General features: G+C 43.1%; 1 protein-coding gene across 1 annotated transcript; it reads right to left on the reverse strand.

Annotated features, from left to right (window-relative positions):
• Positions 1-3,833: 3,833 nt before the first annotated feature.
• LOC118587380 (zinc finger protein OZF-like) lies at positions 3,834-19,306 on the reverse strand. The gene is made up of 6 exons (XM_036193311.1): positions 19,274-19,306; positions 15,814-15,940; positions 9,126-9,218; positions 6,129-6,232; positions 4,869-5,205; positions 3,834-4,777 (listed from the first exon to the last, which is right to left on the reverse strand). The coding sequence occupies exons 1-6, from the start codon at positions 19,274-19,276 to the stop codon at positions 3,834-3,836; spliced, it is 1,608 nt and encodes a 535-aa protein (XP_036049204.1). The 5' UTR covers positions 19,277-19,306.
• Between the last annotated feature and the right edge of the window lie 330 nt (positions 19,307-19,636).

Here is a 19,636-nt window from a genome sequence, read left to right on the forward strand (position 1 = left end):
GTGAGTGAAGCTAAAATCCTTTTCTAATAACATATTCCTTACATTTGTAAGATTTCATGATAAATGTTTGATAATAAAGCCAGGTGACTGTGGATCTGTATTTTTCTTCATTGCTTTTCTCACCTTTGTCAAATTTCTGGTGCCAGTAGGGTCTTCCAAGTTCAACGAGGACAACTTCGGCTCTCTTGACATTCTCATTTTTCTCAGATTGTGACAAAGGGTATGCATGTGCGTGAATGTTTGGCTGATTATTCTTTTTATAGGCAGAGTCTCACCACCTAGTCCTGGCCAGCCTGGAACTCATGTTGTAGACTACGTAGGCCTCAAACTCAAAACTACCCCTCTCTGCTGGGATTTAAGGCCTGTGCTGCTATAGCCAGACTTTGTTTCATTGATCTGGTACTTTGCTGAGACTAGCCTTCAACACTTGTACCTCAATAAAGCTGTAGCACCAGGACATAAACTGATTAGCAACTGAAAGCACGTGTCACTACATGGCTAACTATTTCCTTGCAGTTTCTCACTTGCAAGAGGTTTCTGGTGTAAAGGATGGCTTGTCAACTCTCTTGGTTTTCTTATGTCCATTACTTTTATGCGGTCCTTCAATTGAATAAGATTTCAGATGCAAAGTGACACAAAATTACATTGGAAACCTTTTCTGTTTTTCACATTTATAGACTTCCTCATCGACATGTATATACAGACATTAAGATTTTATAAAATTCTCTTCTGTTTTTTATAATAGAGATTTTTTTCCAACATATTTTTTACTGATTATTTGGGAATTTCATACAATGCATCCTGATCACACTCATTTCCCATTCCTCCTAGGTCCAACCTCCCACCTTATGCCCTACCCCCCAAATGCACCAAATACAATTTGTGTTGCCCATACTCATTAGAGTATGGTAATACTCCCAGGGGTCAGCCCCTTAAAGATGACTGAGTCCTTTCCCATCACTCCGACAGAAGTCAACAGCTGTGATGAGTTACAATTTAGCATCTTTATCACAACTCTCTTCAACAGCTTCCTGTCTAGACTTCCGTGTGTGTGTGTGTGTGTGTGTGTGTGTGTGTGTGTGTGTGTGTTTGTGTGTAAAAGCTGTTGCAGAAGCCTTCATTATCTCTTGTTCTCAATTATGAGTCTGGAGTCATTGATACTACTCCAACAGATGCTTCCTTGCCCACAACAGCCAGCAGCAGTCCAGACCATGAACTTCTACATGGTTTCCCAAGGCTGCACAGACCACAGACATCCACGTTATTTCCAGCAGCATCACAGACCATGGACCTCATTATGGCCTCCCATGGCAGCAGACTACGAACATCAACTAGGTCCCACATGGATCATGGACATCAACATGGTTTCCATGGGCACTGACCATGTACATCCATATGGCCTCTGGCTGCACAATGGAAGATGGGCCTCAATGTGGTCCCTGGAGACAGCACAGACCACATACAGCAACACAGCCCCCCCCAGGCCACAGCCCAGATCACAGACATCAGCATGGCCTCCAGTGGCATCAGAAATCACAGACATCACCAAGGTCTCCTGTGGCAACCTTAACCACAGATAGCAACATGGTCCCCTGTGGCGGGGCAGACCATGGACATCAACATGACCTCCAGCAAGAGCTCAGACCATTGACATCTGGTGTTAATATCAACCACAAACGTCAACATGGCCTCAGGCAGCAGCCCATTCCAGATATCCACTTGTCTTCTAGCAGTAATACAGACCAAGAAAATCAGCATGGTCTCAAGAGGCAGCACAGACCATGGATGCCAACATGACCTCTGATGGTAGCATGAACCATGGACATCAACATGGACTCTGGCAGGAACACAGACCACCAACATCAACATGGCCCTACACGGTGGGAGTATGGACCACAGACATCTATATGATCTCTGGTAGCAACACAGTTCAAAGGCATTAACACAGCCTATGCCAGCAGCCCAGACCACAGACCCCAGCATGGTCACTTCATGCAACATTATGGCCTCTGGTGGCAGCATGGACCATGGAGGATTTTTGAGAAGATCCAATCCAGAAAATGAACCAATCTCTGTGTACATCCTGACGTTGCTCAGAGCCAGGGTGATCCTGGGGCTGGGTAGCAAGTTCAGCAGTAGAGCCTGCATGAACTCCAGGCTGCTGCTCACCACCCTGCTGGCCCTACCTGACAAGGACATGCTCCCCTGTCCTATGCAGTTGCATGCCCACATCTATGCCCCATGTCTCTAGTTCTGTCTCTCTTCACATGCCGCTCCATTCCATCATCCTTCCTGCCTCTCCACCAAACCTTTAGTCATCAAAGCGGCATTGCAAACTGCAGCAAACACTTACTGCACCAAGTCACTGGTCTGGTACAAGATCTCTGGTTTGTGCAGCACCATAAATACTGGACCGTCACTGAGACTCATCTCAGATATCCTGCTGTTGCCCAGTCAGTGATCTTTCAGCTGGGCAGGGTGTCCAGGGGCAGGATCTGACAGCGCTCCAAGCCACTGCAATGGCAGCTCCATGCTGTGGGGCAGGTCCCAAGAGGGGAACCAAGGATCCATCCTACAAACTGCTTTGTGGTCCTACCAGTGTCAGTGGCCAACACCATCTTGAATCAATCTTCAATATTTTTAAAAAGGTTCTGATAAGAAATTACAGATGTGCCAGGACACATTTACTGAAGATACGGCCATTCTCTCTGATGCTCTTCTCTAAGTTCCTCACTGTAGGGCACGGCTAGACTTGGGCTTAGGTTTTGGCTGTGGTGGTGGCAGCCGCTCCTCCATGTTGGCTGCAGGAGTGATGGGGAGGGTGGGAGGGGTCACTGGCTGCGGCAAAGTGTCTCTCATCTGTGGATTGTCAGCTGCATTCTGGTATGGGGGAGGGGAGGTTCAGGAGACTTGACTGCCCACTGCAGGAGTCTTGAACACCTTGGCCACCTTGGCTCCTATTGCCTCATAAATTTCCTCTTACATTCCTTAAATTCCTAGGCTTTCACATATACAGAATTCCTCACAGGCAGATGTCCTGATTCTGTAGGTGTCCACTGATGCTTAGTAAGGATTGATTTATTATAAATTTATGCATCCTTATGTCTATCAGTCTTCTGGCATGCCTGCACTCTGTTGTCAGGTGAGGACTAATGGTTGTCCTAAGCTTTGCTGTGCTTCTTTGCTGGGGGAGATTGCACCAAGACCACTACCAACGGAGCCAACTTCAGTTTCGAGGGAAGTCCACATTCAGCTGACAAGAACAGGCTGTCAAGCTCTCTGGAGGACTAAGAGGAGACAGCGGCAGACAGGGAAGGAAGGGGCGGGGCCAAGGCGTGGGGCCAAGGGGTGGCATGCGCTTAGACTGAGGAAGTCGGAAGGGAGGATCTTTCTCAGCCACTCTGTGGGTTTCTCAGATTTATTCTTTAATATTTATCCCTGAGTTTTAGATTTCAATAAACAATAAAAAATCCCAATACTCCTTACATTCTCATCCATGTGGCCTCTCATATGACTTGAGAATGAATTTCCTCACTGTGCGTTTGTAAGGCTTCTTGTCTGGATGTGAGCACAAATGTGCCGAGTGAGGCCTTAGAGGAAACCTAACTTCACTCCATACATTCATAGGGCTTCTGGGCTGTTGGCATTCTCTGATGCCACAGAACTGTGACTTGCATGAACTACTCTGCACTTTGCAGTCACAGGATTCATTCTCTGCGGTGACTTCACGTGTAAAGTTCTCTCATTCATCCCATGCTCAGGGCTCCTCATCTGAGGTGTCCACTGTTGCTACTTGTGACTTGAAGTAGAAAGGAATCCTGCATTCTTTTCCTTCAAAATACTGCCACATGCTCATGTTCCCTGAAGTTAATTGAGCTATGACTTTCAGTAGAAAGCATTTCCACACTTTTTACATTCAAATTGCTCTTACCTGTGTGAGTACGCTGATGATGTCGAGTGAGGTATGGCTTTCGGGAGAAGGCTTTCCCACATTCTCCACATTCATAGGGCTTATCACCTGTGTGAGTTCGTCCATGCACAATGAGTTGTGACTTATAGTAGAAATATTTTCCACATTCTGTACACACATATGGGCATGTATCTGTATGTATTACCTGATGTAGAGTGAGATGGGACTTGAAATAGAAAACTTTCCCACAGTCTGTACACTCATAGGTCTTCTCGCCGATATGATTCCTCTGATGTAGAAAGAGTGTTGCCTTCTGATAGAATGATTTCCCGCATTCTATACATTCATAGAGCTTCTCACTCGGGTGAGACCTTTGATGCACAGTGAGGTATGACTTGGAGTAGAAGGACTTCTCGCATTCTATACATTCAAAGGCCTTGTTCTCATTTGTGTGAATTGTCTGATGTCGAGTTAGGTGTGACTTACAGTAGAAAGATTTTCCACATTCCATGCACTTAAAATGCTTCTCACCTGTGTGAATTCGCTGATGCAGAGTAAGCTGTGACTGGCAGTAGAAAGATTTCTGGCATTTTGTACACTCATAGGGCTTCTCATTTGTATGAGTTCTCTGATGCAAAGTAAGGTGTGTTAATCGGTAGAAGGCTTTCCCACATTCTGCACATTCATAAGGCTTCTTGCCTATGTGAATTTTCTGATGTTGAGTGAGGTATGACTTGAAGGAGAAGGCTTTCCCACATCTTGTACACTCATAGGGCTTCTCACCTGTATGAATTATCTGATGTAGAGTAAGTTTTCCCTTAGTGAGGAAGGCTTTCCCACAATCTGAACACTCAAAAGTCTTCTTACCTGTGTGAATTTTCTGATGTTGAGTGAGATATGACTTGTGGGAGAAGGCCTTCCCACGGTCTGCACATTCATTGGTCTTCTCACCTTGTACGCATTCTCTGATGACTAGTGAGTTCTGAGTTGCAGAAGAAAGCCTTTCTGCATTCTGTACATTCACAAAGCTCCCTATGTGTAGGTGCTTTCTGACATACTGTAACACGTGAGTTCTGGAGGAAAGTGTTCCTGCATTCCTCACACTCACAGCTTATCTCCCCTTTCCGAAGCCTCTGACCTTTAGCAAGAGTTGACTTACAATGGAGAGCTTTCTTACACACATGAAACACTGGATCCCTAGCACACTGTGATTTCTGGCACACTCTCTTCTTACATGCTTCAGCTTTACAAGATTTTGACCTTTGATGGGTCTTTTGTTGCTCCTGTAGCTCTACCTTGAAATAAAAGCATTTGTTATATTTCTTATACCTACAGAGAGTTCTTTTTCCTGGCTTAGCTCTTGAGGCTTGGTGAGGTATGATTTCCCACAGTCACATTTACATTTCTCATACTTATGCATCTTGTCATGTATTGAGTTTACTTTTACAGCACAGAATCCCAAATATATTAATAGTGGTTAGATAACTTCACATGATTCATGTCTTGGGCTACATATACCAGTGTCACTTAAATGAATTTCCAATGTTTACTGTATTTACTATAGAAATCTTTAAAATGAAGTTTCTTTATTTATCAAACACATCAAGTTAGCTTGGAATGATATTCCTGGTCAAATATCCTAAAGATCATTGTGTATTGGAGAAGATATGCTGGATGCAAGAGAGGTCTGCCAACTGCATGAAAACTTTTGAGTTATTCTCCACCCTGCAATTTGAGAAGCTAAATATTGAGAAACAGTACGTTCTTGCCTGAGTTAAGTACCTGTGAGTGTGAGGAAGATAAGTGTACATATATGTTTATGCATGAGTGTCTGCCTATGTGCAAGTGTGCATGCACATGTGTGTGTTTGCAAGTGGTGACCAGAGGTTGACATCAGATGCCTTTCTCATTACTGACCACCTTAATTTTGAGAAAGGGTCTCTCATTAAAGGTGGAGCTAGCTGACTTGAATAGTCAGGATGTCCAACAGGTCCTAGGTACCCTTCTTTCTCAATCTCCTGAACACTGGGTAACAGCTGCCCATTGCTACTCTCAGCTTTTTACAAGAGTGCTGGAGAACAGACTTAGGTCCTCCAAGGCAGTACTACGCCAACTGAGCCGTCTTGCCGGCCTCACACCAAATTCTTATGAATGATAGGTTCCCCTCTTTAGGGTCAGATTGAAATCGTTAAGTACCCAAATATAATGTTTTACTTACAATCTTTTCACTTGATGCCTTGATTTGCATAGTTCCAACTTGCCACAAATGCACATTCTGGTTTTCCTGGCTGGTTACAGTTGGGATACTCCACATAGGAAGATCTGAAATTAGATTAAAAATGTCCCTATCTATGAATCACATTATAGTCGTTTTATGCAATTCTAAAATAAAGTGGGTTTTTCTTTTTCCTCATGGAAGTTGTAAACCGATATTGACTAGTAATGAGTGTGAACATTTTCGTACTCCATGGATTGTACAACAAACAGGATTCGCACACACTGCAGGCTAGGTCATGTCTCTTACTGCTGCATTTTCTTCTGATGAAGCACGAAAGTGAGCTACTCACCTCTGTCCGCTGTAGGTTCCAACAGTGATTTTCACCTGCTAAGTCCTGCTTGCCCCACTTCTCTATGATATTAACTATACATATAATATCATCTGCAGCACACCCCTTCCACATGTGAAATAGGTTTATTTTTTTATTTTTATTTTTTTTGGTTTTTCGAGACAGGGTTTCTCTGTGTAATTTTGCGCCTTTCCTGTGACTCGCTCTGTAGACCAGGCTGGCCTCGAACTCACAGAGATCCGTCTGCCTCTGCCTCCTGAGTGCTGGGATTAAAGGCATGTGCCACCACTGCCCAGCTAGGTGTATTTTTAAGTAATTATATATAGGATGTAGATAAATGTTCTCACTCCTAAGTAGGAATATATGTTAGGGAAAAGCTCCCTACATATAAGTGTTTGAAAGGGTTACTTCACAGTGGATAAAAGCAATAGGATATCCCATGGGTTTTATAAGGTAAAGCATCTTCCTCCAAAAGTAGAAGACACCTCCTCCCAAATTCTCTCCTTAATGCATGTTCTACACATCTTCTTCACCTTCTAAAACAACAATAAACACCTTCATAAAAATAAAATAGCTACCAGAAGTTTTCTCACAGCAGTGCATCTTTCTGTGCATAGCTGACAATTTCAAATGAAAAATCTAAACATACTGGAGACAAGGTCTTACTTGGTAGTTCTAGCAGGCCTAGAACTTGCTATATAGACCAGACTGGCCACTTGCTTCCATCTCCCAAGTGCTGGGATTAAAAGCATACACCACCACACCCTCAAATGCAAACTTTAAAAATTTACTTACCACATGTTAATTGTACAAGACACTCCCCCATTTCTTCCTCTTCAGCTAGTTCATTACTCCATTGAGCCCACCCAATTTTACTTTCTTGACGTTAGTTCTATATTCCGTGCATGTTACCAAATATATGTGTTCTATTTCAACTCTAACTTATTTCACTTAACACAAGGTGCACTTCCATCCCTGTTTCTCTAAGACCACGGCCTGACTCCTACTGATAGCTGAGTAACACACTTTTTATATACAACGTTCTGAGTCTAATGATGAGCACATGGGGTGATACCATGCCGTGGTTACTGGGAGTAATTTCTCAGTAAACATGGGCCTACAGATTTATGTATTCTGTCCTTACTGTGATTCCACCATGCATATAGACAGGCAAGGGAAAGCTGCCACGTATAGTGATTCTGTATTTCATTTCCAAATAAAAAAGTTCCTGAATGAGCCAGGTGGTATTAGCGCATGCCTTTAATCCCAGCACTTGGGAGACAGAGGCAGGTGGGTCTCTGTGAGTTTGAGGTCAGTCTGGTCTACAGAGTGAGTTCCAGGATAGCCAAGACTGTTATACAGAGAAACCCTGTTTCAAAAACAAACAAACAAACAAACAAACAAACAAAAAGCCGGGCAGTGGTGGCGCACGCCTTTAATCCCAGCACTCAGGAGGCAGAGGCAGGCGGATCTCTGTGAGTTCGAGGACAGCCTGGTCTACAGAGAGAGATCCAGGAAAAGCGCAAAGCTACACAGAGAAACCCTGTCTTGAAGAAAACAAAAACAAAAACAAAAAACCAACAAAACAACAAAAAAAAACCCCAAAAAACAAAAACAAAACCAAAAAAATGTTCCTAAATGAATGGACAACTGCACATTATCGAAAATTGTATGTAAGGTTTTAACTTTTAAATTTACTATTATTATTTGGGGTGGGGTGAATATAGGCATGAATATAATATATATGTGTGTAATTGGAAGTCAGAGGACAAATTTCCAGTTAGTTCTTTTTTCTACCCCGTGGAGCCAGGTTCTTATTTCCTCTGTACTGCATACCACAGGCTAGTTAGTCCATGAGCTTCTAAGAAATTCTGTCATAGGTTTTAGACAGGGTTTCACTATGTAGCTCTTGTTGGCCTGAAATTTGCTATGTAGAGGAGGCTAGCCTCAAGCTCAGAGTGCTGAGATGGAAGTCGAATGCTAGCCCACCCAGTTTAAACTTTATTTTAACCAGAAGGAAGAAAAAGAATGAACACCCTATATCATTGCTTATACTAAAGGAAATGCTTTGCTTGGCACATGAAGAGAGTTACTTTTGGTTGTCTGTGTAGTCTATCCCTTCATGAATGGGATACTGACACTAACACACACAACCTGACACTTTGAGGCATGTTATTTATATAAAACATTGGCTCACAAATGTTCAGGGCATATATAATTTATATTTGATATCTCTTCATAATGAAATAGTCCATAGTTTCATAATAAACAGACTTCCTTAGGCTTCTCATATGCTTCAACTATTATAAGAAAACTTAGTTTTTCTTCCTTTCACATTTAGTTTGCTTCAAATATCATTTTCCATCTGTACAGTCTGTGTTTTCATTAGCCAGGTTTCTTCTAAAAGCAAACAAATGCAGGTGTTTCTAAGGATTTAGTTTGCTTTTGTAAGCCTTGATTGGAAAGTTGAGGGGACTTACATTAAGGGGTGCCATTGAAGTATGGTTTGAATGTCTCCTTTCATCTTAGAGGCATTCTGGTTTACCAAGTTAATACTAAACACTTTCTTCATCAGGAGTGAATTTAGATAAAAGGTCAGTGGGAAAGCTCAATGCAGCCAATAACTGATGAGCTTTCTTCTTGCTGACCTGGGAGGTTCCTGGGTGAGGCTTCTGCCACGTGCCATGGCTCAAGTCCTTGCTCCAACTTGAAGATCAACTCAGGTTTGTCCACGCAGTGTCCTGTAAGTGTGAAGCAATAGACAAATGATGCCAGCATGCTGGATCAAGTCTGCAAGACAACAAAGAGCTTTAATTCACGGATGGTGCTGTGGTCAATGATTCAGATCAATGACTTAGTGTTTACTCTTCTCACTTTCTTTGTTAACTGGAATACTATCTTCAGTGTCATTACACTGCATGATAAATAACATGAAGTGATGATTTGAAGAAAACAGAAGTGACAAGAAAGCATAATGAAATTAGAGACAACACACTTGAAGAGGGAGAAAATAGTACATAGATCACAACATGAACACAACTAGTTGGTTCTTCTCATCCTCTTGAATGAGAAAGACTTCCTCCTGGGTGGGAGTGAGTGGAGTCATCAGAATTTGAAGCCTATTATGTAGATCACACAAATAAAAGAACTCAGTCAGGCATCCCAATTTTTCCAGTGCACCTCAGTACGATCAGCTTCCTCTGGTCACATACTAGGCACAGCAACCTGAAAGAATCCAGTCCCTTCTATCCCTGCAAAGCCTTACCACTCTGCAGAAATTCTTGACTGGCTTCAGCCTTCTGCCTGAGCCCCCGTGAAATATAAACACATTCTAAAGTGGGAGCTCTGCTGCTGGCTGAGCCGGACACCAGGAAGTACCAGAGTTGCTCCTCATGAAAGGCCCGGGGCAGAGTGTTAAGATGAATGAGGCCTATATACAGGCTCTTCTCGTGGAGCTGGAGGAGCGCAAGGGAGACCTCAGCAGTTGCCCAGCAACACAGCAATAAGTTTTTAAGTTAACTTTATGGAAATAAAATCCAAGTTTTGTGAGAACTTTAAGACATTTTCAAATAAATGACTGCAAACAAATACTTTGATTAATAAAGGCAGCTTTCCAAAAATCTAATTTTACATGTATTTTATTATCAAAATGACACCTCCAAATGCAGTATGTAGGAAACTGCTTTGAATATTCTTGATGAAAAGGAGTACAACAAGGAGGGAGCCATCATCACAATCAGACATGAAATAGCAAACAGTCACTCATTTACTTCTTAGGGAGCATACCTTTCTTGTGTTTAGGAAAAGGAAGAGGGCAAAAACATCTGTAGATTTTTTTTTTTTTAAGTTGCTTACTGTAGTATGGAGAACTTTGTGGAATGAAATAGCCTGAACATTACTATGGGTAGGTTCAAAATACAAAATAGAACTTGGAACTTTTATTGTGATGAGCTTTTATATAATGCATGTGGTCATCTACTCCCCTCCTCCCAGTATAAGAAACATCTTTGATGCAGGGTGAGAATGCTTTTAAGGAATACGTTTAAACATAAGGCCCAAGGCGCTATGGGAAGGCATGTGGCTAACTAACACTGTTGCTAACACTACTTCCTTACTTTGAGTCAGAGTGCATAACTACAGTTAACAAGGCTCTGGTGAGACACAGGGCAGGCTTTTGACCATATAGCACACCACTTTCCACCAGGCTGTGCATGGAACAATCTTTGTACAACATAAATATGCATTACTCTCATTGGTTAATAAAGACCCAACTGGCCTGCCTATAGCTGGGCAGGAAGAGATTATGTGGGCCAGAACAGGAAGACCTGGGAAGAAGAAGGGTGAAGTATCAGGAGTTTCAAGACAGACACAGAGGAAGCAGGATGTGTAGAAAAGGAAGTAAGAAGCCATGAGCCATGTGGTAAAACTTAGATAAGAAATGTTAATTTAAGTTGTAAGAGCTAGTTAGTAACATGCCTAAGCTATTGACCAAGAATTTATAATTAATATTAAGTCTCTGTATGGTTATTTGGAGTCCCAATGAAAAATTCTGCCTACAAGCCTGGGTTAAGTTGCCAAAAGTGACAATCAAGAATCCAGTAAAAAAATCTTTATCATTTAAATAAACTTCAGATTGCTTTTTTTTTTTTTTTTTAAATCTTAGAGAAGTGTTTGTCATGACATCTTAAAATCACGTAATTTCAACACCAGCAGGAGTATGAAGCAGCTGGTCACATCCACAATCAAAAGCAGAAAGAAGTAAATACATGCATGCTCACCTGGTTGCCAGCTGTGCTCAGCTCAAATTTTCCAATCCTCTGCCAAGGGTATGGTGCCACCCACATGTGACTGGGTCTTCCCACAACAACTAATCTAATTAAGACAATCCTTCTTAAAAAAAAAAAAAAAAGCCCAGCCATTGGAGCCCCAGGGACCAGCAGCTGCCTCTTTCCCCACCCACCTCCTCACTAAGAAAACAGCCCCCAGTGACACCAGAGACCACTGGAGTCATAAGCCCACCTTGCACTGATAGGGAGTAGCTGCTCCCTGAGACACAGAAGGCATTAGCACCAATTGGACCAAGAGCCCAGATTAGACCAAGAGTATCAATCAGACCAACAGAGGCTCCCTCAGACTCAGATACCACTTGCACAGAGTGGAGGAAGAGACAGATGGGTAGACAACAGTACAAAAATATAGTCAACAGCATAAAGACCAATAAGGCACCATCAGAAGCTAGTGGTTCTACATCATCTCAATGCAGAGGAAGCAGAAGAAATCGATCTTAAAAATGACTTAATGACTTAGGAAGAAGATGATAGAGGCCTTGAGAGAAGAAATGAAAAATGCTCTTAAAGAATTCAAAGAAAAGACAAACAAAAAACTAGAAGAAATCAATAAATCCCTTAAAGAAAGGCAAGAAAAAGCAATTAAACGGGTGAATGAAACAGTCCAAGATTTGAAAACTGAAATAGAGGCAATAAAGAAGACACAACCCAAGGGAATGCTGGAAATGGAAAATCTGAGTAAATAAATAGGAACTACAGATTCTAGCATAACCAACAGAATGCAAGAGATGGAAGACAGAATCTCTGGCGTTGAAGATACAATGGAGGAAATAGATTCATCAGTCAAAGAAAACACTAAAGCCAAAAAAGTCATAACACAAAATGTCCAGGAAATTTGGGAAACCATGAAGAGACCAAACCTAAGAATAATTAGGGATAGAAGAATAATAATAATACTAACTCAAAGGCACAGAAAATATATTCAACAAAATCATAGAAAAAAACTTTCCCAACCTAAAGAAGGAAATGCCTATGAAGATGCAAGAAGCTTAGAACACCAAATAGACTGCATCCAAAAAAAAAAAAAAGTTCCCTCGCCACATAATAATCAAATCAATAAACATACGGAATAAAGAAAAAATATTAAGAACTGCAAAGGAAAAAGGCGAAGTAACATATAAAGACAGACCCATCAGAATAAGACCTGACTTCTCAATGGAGACTCTGAAAGTCAGAAGGTCCTGGACAGATGTTATGCAGACACTAAGAGACCATGGATGCCAACCCAGACTATTATATCCAGCAAAACTCTCAATCAACATAGATGGAGTGAACAAAATATTCCATGATAAAACCAGATTTAAACAATACCTATTCACAAATCCAGCCCTACAGAAAGCAGTAGAAGGAAAAAGCTAACCTAAGGAAGTTAGATGCACCCATGAGAACTCAGGCAATAGATAATCCAACACCAACAAATAGCAAAGAAGAGAAACACACAACACTACCACCAAAAAAATAACAGGAATTAACAATCACTGGTCATTAATATCCATTAATATCAATGATCTCAATTCACCTATAAAAAGGCACAGTTAACAGAATGGATATGAAAACAGGATCCATCCTTCTGCTGCATACAAGAAACACACCTCAACTTCAAAGATAGATGCTACCTCAGAATAAAAGGTTGGAAAAGTCTTAAGAAGCAAGCTGGTGTAGCTATTCTAATATCTAATAAAATATACTTCAAAATAAAATCAATCAAAAGAGATCAGGATGGACATTACATATTTAGCATAGGGAAAATCCACCAAGATGAAGTCTTAATTCTGAACATCTATTCTCCAAATACAAGGGCACTCACATTTGTAAAAGAAACCTCACTAAAGCTTAAATTGCACATCAAACCCCATACACTAGTAGTGGGAGACTTCAACACCCCACTCTCACCACTGGACAGATCTGCCAGACAGAAAGTTAACAGAGAAATAAGGGACCTAACAGAAGTTATGACTCAATTGGAATTAATAGATGTCTATAGAACATTCCACCCTACCACAAAAGAATATACTTTCTTCTCAGCACCCCATGGAACCTCCTCTAAAATTGACCACATGCTCAACCACAAAGCAAATCTCAAAAGACACCAAAAAATTGGAATAACCTCCTGTATTTTATTGGACTACCATGGCTTAAAGTTAGATCTCAACAACAAAAATTATAGAAAGCCTACAATCTCATGGAAACTGAATAATGCACAAATGAATCACCAATGGGTCAAGGAAGAAATAAAGAAAGAAATTGAAGATTTCCTAGAATTCAATGAAAATGAAAGTACAACATACCCAAACTTATGGGACACTATGAAAGCAGTGCTAAGAGGGAAATTCATAGCACTAAATGCACACCTAAAGAAGTTGGAGAAATCTCACAGTAGTGACTTAACAGCACACCTGAAAGACCTTGAACAGGAAGAGGCAAAGTCTCCCAGGAGGAATAGACGCCAAGAAATTATCAAATTGAGAGCTGAAATCAATGAAATAGAAACAAAGAGAATAATACAAAGAATCAATGAAACAAAAAGTTGGTTCTTTGAGAAAATCAACAAGATAGACAAGCCCTTATCCAAATTAACCAAAAGACAGAGAGAGAGCATCCAAATTAGCAAAATCAGAAATGAAAAGAAAGATATAAAAACAGACAACGAGGAAATCCAGAGAATCATCAGGTCATACTTCAAAAATCTCTACTCCACAAAATTGGAAAATCTGAAAGAAATGGACAATTTTCTGGATAGGTACTACATGCCAAAGTTAAATGAAGACCAGATAAACTATTTGAACAGACCATTACCCTAGAAGGGACGTCAGCTCCACTCTACTTCCTGGCTGCAGTGGGGTGAGCAATTTTTGCAACATCATATGCTGCCACAATGTTCTTCCAAGCTCCTGGCCATCTTTCCTCTGCCCTTCTACTAGCCCAAAATCTACCACAGTACACCAGGACCCAAGGGAAGGCTCTCGTGTCTCTTAATGCAAAATGCAACCCCGAGTTCCTTTCTGAGAAATTCCTGGCCAGACAAGACAAGATAGACTGTCCTCTCTCTCTCTAAAAAAAAAAAAAAAAAAGTTTGAGTCCACCATGCAGTCAAATCCCCGCAGCCGTCACTGGCGGGTTTCTTGCTGATGTCGGGGCCAAGAGGAGAGAATGCAGCGATAGCCACTATCAGGCTGCCAAGGAAGCTAAAAGGGCCAACCCGGCCCAAGCCCACACAAGAACAGCAGCCAAGCAAGCAAAAGAGCTCGAGCCTGTGAAAGGTCTTTGCTCCCCTAGTTAGTGGAAAAACGCTAACTAGGTAGTTCAGATTTTTAAATAAAGATGCATCTGTAACTGTAAAATAAATCAACTAAAAACAAAACCACAAGCAAAGGTAAACCGTTCCTCCTTTTAAAATACCTGTCTCCAGTGTTTTGTCAGTGCAATGGACCAGTAGTCATCACTGACTGATTTTCAACAAGTCTTGAGAACTCACGTTCATGAAGGAAGTTCTCATGTGTAAATTGTGCTAAGAAACGGAGGCATCCAGCAGCTAAGTAGAGAAAGGTAATGGATGTTTCATTGTCACCATAGAAGTCCACTAAAAATGAACCCAAAGTTAAATATGAGAATTGAAAACCATGAAGTTCCTAGAATATATGGGCAGCATCAGCATTTTAATACATGTGGAGAACAGGAACACAAGCCAGAATCAACACACAAGACATCAATCTCCAAACCATCTACAGAGAAAAAGCAACAATTAGAAGAAGAAATCAACTTACAGAAGAAGAAAATACTGTCAAACGACTCATTTAACATGACGTTAATTTCCATAACATATAAGGACATAGAACACCCCAACAACCCCAACAGTAGGTCCTCCATATTTGTAGTGAGTGGACATTTCCCAGAAAAGTCAAAGACATGAGTGAAAAGTGCAGGTACACATGTACACACACACACACAGACACACACACACACACACACACACACACACACACACACACACACACACAAACACAGACACTCGTGCGTGTGCGCGCACAGAGAGACACCTTTATGTTATCCAAACTCCAAGATAAAGATCATTGCAAAGAAGTAGAGATTAAAAACAGTGTTTACTCTTGAGTATGGAGAAATGCATAATGGGGATAGAATGGTATTTGCTGGGATGTGTATGGATGTGATGAGTAACTTATGTTCTACAGAATGGCAAATATGATCGAAAAGCAATTAAACCCTTCAAAATATTTATCAGATAAATTTCAACTGTCCACAAGAGAAAGAAGTAAAGCCCGAGCTGATAAACTTATCTCTCACGTTCATCTGATCATTAGAAATGACATAAGTGCACTGTAAAACTGCTGTTCTCAAAAACATGCATGCTATTACAATGTGTCAACTAAAATGTGTAATATAGAATTAGTATTAAATTAGCAATGATTCCTACCTTACCACCTGAAAAAAGAAAACAATTGTTTCTGAGCATTCTACAGGAGCCACTCACCCAGGGACACCAGGCTGCTGTAGGTCTCCAGCATCACGTCCTTGTAGAGGGTCCTCTGGGCAGCATCCAGGCCCTGCCACTCCTGCCAGGTGAAGCGCACCGCCACATCCTCAAATGACACCAGCTCCTGTAATGACACATTTCTCTTCAACCCAAGTCTTCAGCTTTGGAAACAGGGGGTGGGGTTTCACTCCACTCTGTGTGTGGGTCTCATAGCAGGTGACATTTGATTTGTTTCATGGGAGAAAGAAAAATCAATCCAAACATCTGTTCATGTAAGGATTTCAGGAAACATGGCAGTTTTCCAAAGGACTGCACACGGACAGCTACACCTGTGATTCCCCCAATGAAGGCTTCCAGCCCTCTAAATCTTCCAGTTGGCCCATGTACCGAGGACCTCAGTTTATTGAATACAGAAAAACAAAGGCATCTGGGCTCGTGCAACTCTCCCTGGATCTAAGAACACAGGAGCACTTAACTACTTCCGGAGTAAAGTAGTTAAAGGGGAGAAAAACGTAGAACTCTGTCCATTCACCAACAACACCAGAACGCTCTCCTCCAGTGGCTTTTGACAGCTTGAATTCTAACAGACTCACACCAGATAGCGAATGCATCAAACAGCAGGACGCCTGCACTCTAAATTATAAAAAGTTATTAAAAAAAGAAAAAGACAAATTACAAGTGCTGACAGGAAAAAAGCATGCCAAAAGAATCCTTGTGGTCTAGCCAGGCAGTGGTGGTGCATGCCTTTAATCCCAGCACTCGGGAGGCAGAGCCAGGCGGATCTCTGTGAGTTTGAGGTCAGCCTGGTCTACCAAGTGAGTTCCAAGAAAGGCGCAAAGCTACACAGAGAAACCCTGTCTCAAAAACCAAGAAAAAACAAACAAACAAACCAAACAAACAAAACAAAAACAAACAAAAAAAGACTTTTAATTGGGTGTGGTGGTCCGTGCCTTTTATTCCAGCATGGGGAGGCAGAGGAAGAAGCAGGCAGATTTCTTTGAGGCTGAGGCTAGCCCACTCTGCTCACCAGGGCTACACAGCAGGGAAATAGCTTCCTATATTTTTTCACCGTGACACAGTTCAGTCATGGAAAATGGAAGTGCTTCTTAGATGGGGCACAAAAGGACATTCTTCCCAGCTGGAGGGAACCCAGCTGCCCCTCCTTGGGGCTCCATCCCCACCTCAGGCTGCTGCTGAAGTAACCAGGGGCTTTTCACTAGGCACCCAAGAGAGCAGAGGCAGGGCCACTTGGCATTTAGTGTCAGGCCATTCTGACACTTGGGGCCAGGAAGTGCAGAGTTTGAAATGGGAACACACCACCCTGAGCGACTTCTAAGGGAAACTCCATCCAAAGGCACGGCGATTCTGTGTCTGAGTCTAGAGAGGAAAGGCACAACCATGGTTTTCAGGGGGTCAAGTGGATCTTCTTGAAATGTTTACAATCAGACTTTCTTTCTTTCTTTTGTTTTTGTTTTTGTTTTTTGAGACAGGGTTTCTTTGTGTAGCTTTTTACCTTTCCTGGATCTCGCTCTGTAGACCAGGCTGGCCTCGGACACACAAAGATCCACCTGGCTTTGCCTCCTGAGTGCTGGGATTCAAGGCGCGCCACCACCACCCGGCAACAATCAGACTTTCATTCTTAAAAATACCATTGCTCCAGGACTCAGGGAAAATGACAAAATATTGTCCGTTTGAATATATCATGATGAATAAAGAGCTGATCTGGCTGTGGAACGGAGAAGTTGATACATGGGATGCTTGCATGGAGGTTGGATTTTAGCAACTGGTTGCCAGACCTCGGAGGAACTGATGGGGTTCGTCAGTTCTGGGTGTGAAACCCTGCTCTCCGCACATCTGGAAGGCTCGGCTGGGAATTGAGGGCCTGTGGGAAAAAGTGACAGGAGAGAGTAGGCCATCTCGGTTCCATAGTCTCCATTCCGGGTACTGGAGAACATCCTAGGAACGGAGACGGCTACAGGGTAGGCCTAACTCCTGACTGCCTTTTCCTCCTTCCTTGAGGTCCTCACTAGTTCCAAGGCCTAAGCTCCTCCTTCTCCGTCTCTCCTACCCCAAGCAGTTTAGCTTTTTGTTCATTTTTGTTTCTTCAGAGAACTCTACACAGGTGAAGCCTCGGTGGCAGACACTTCCCAACATGTGCCACACATACATTAATGAGTGGAAATGGTTAAATGTCTAGTCAACGTTACCCAGTAAAAGAGGTGGGAATCAAGCCAGGCGCGCGCCACCTTTGATCCCAGCACTCAGGAGGCAGAGGCAGGCGGATCTCTGTGAGTTCGAGGCCAGCCTGGGCTACAGAGCGAGATCCAAGACAGGCACCAAAACTACACAGAGAAATCCTGTCTCAAAAAACCAAAAATAGGGTTGGGGATTTAGTTCAGTGGTAGTGCGATTGCCTAGCAAGCACAAGGCCCTGGGTTCGATCCCCAGCTCAAAAACAAAAACAAAAAAAAACAACAAAAAACCCCACAACAACAAAAATAAAAAAAATAAAAGAGGTGGGAATCAGGATTACAATCTCTAGCAGCCTCACAACCTCAAGTAAATGCCCTTGTTAGGAAGAGACTGTGAGAGACCCAGAGAACCGAGGGTAAGATGGCCTCCCGACAACAGAGACAAAGCCAAGTGATATTTGAATGTCAGGATTCAGACCAGCACACAGTTAGTTAGTTGATCACAGAGATTCAGAAACAGATCACAGAAAACCAGAGGGCCAGAGACGCAAGCCCTGACTTAGTTTACCCAGGCGCAAGGTGAAGGAGTATGTAAAAGCCTGGAGAGCTGGTTCGGAGGGAGGAGAGGCTGATAAAAACAAACAAACAAACAAAAAAACCTTTGGTTAGCCAGTTGGGTTAGCAGTCTGGCAAAAGCAATCTCCAGAGGCCTAGCCACTCCATGCTCTTTGGTTGCTATGGTTCCTGATCTGCTCACTAGGCATAACACCACAACGATGCCGCCCGGTCTTGTGGGTCCCACCACCCGGCGGCACCCCTGGACACCTATCCAGCTGCACCAACACGCAGCCGGGCAGCCGGGCAGGCCCCCATAGTATTTCCTGGCCAGGGGCGCTTTACCACCGAGGGACCACTTAAGGTCACCAGAGCCGAGAGATAAGAGTTCGTGACACAAATAATGGGGTTCCAGGTACCTGGGAGACAGATGGAGCCTGACGTCCCAGGGACAGAGAGGAGATCATCTTGACTCCAGGTTGAACTCACAAAACCCTAGATATGGATGGTGTCTCTGGAATTGGACGGCGGGAGCCAGGGGACAGAGATGAGAAGCTGGGGCAGGGTGCAGACTTGGGCTATCGCTTCCCTTCCGTCCAGCACGCTCAGGGCCAGAGCTGCGCAGAGTCCCCGCGCAGGGGCCAGGGACGCCCCAGGACGCCCGGGGTGCCGCAGGACGCGGGCCTGGGGACCCCCTGCCACAGACTCACCATTTCCAGATCCCGGACACGCAGAGTCCTCACTGTGGTTCTGAAGGGGACTTGGGAGCGGGGAGGGGACCGGGACAGGACCCAAGATGGCGACAGGTGGCTCAGGTGCGCTTAGCCCCCGGGCTGCGCTGGGCTGGAAGCCCGCCCTGCTCCGGCCGGTGTGTTTGATTGGCTCGGAGACCCGGCTTCCCGTCCCACCTTCTCAGACCCTAAGCGACAGTAAAGGCCACCAACCATAGGGGAGTTTAAAGACTGACAAGTTCTTGACTGCGAGTATTTTATGGCAGGGCTTCCCGCGGAGAAACCGGACCCCTCAGTGCGTTACACTGAACCGTGTCGGAAGGTTATGTTATCTAATATGTA

The sequence above is a fragment of the Onychomys torridus genome, chromosome 7 (assembly GCF_903995425.1).
Source record: "Onychomys torridus chromosome 7, mOncTor1.1, whole genome shotgun sequence".
Lineage (NCBI taxonomy): Eukaryota > Metazoa > Chordata > Mammalia > Rodentia > Cricetidae > Onychomys > Onychomys torridus.

Bases quoted from the DNA above. Each gene is read 5' to 3' on its own strand.
- LOC118587380 (XM_036193311.1), bottom strand. The intron at 9,219-15,813 runs GTGAGTGGCTCC...TCACACTTACAG, and splicing joins CAGCAGCCTGGTGTCCCTGG to GACACTGCGTGGACAAACCT. The intron at 4,778-4,868 runs GTACAAGGTGAG...AAATTCACACAG, and splicing joins CACTAGTCATCAGAGAATGC to GTAAGAAGACTTTTGAGTGT.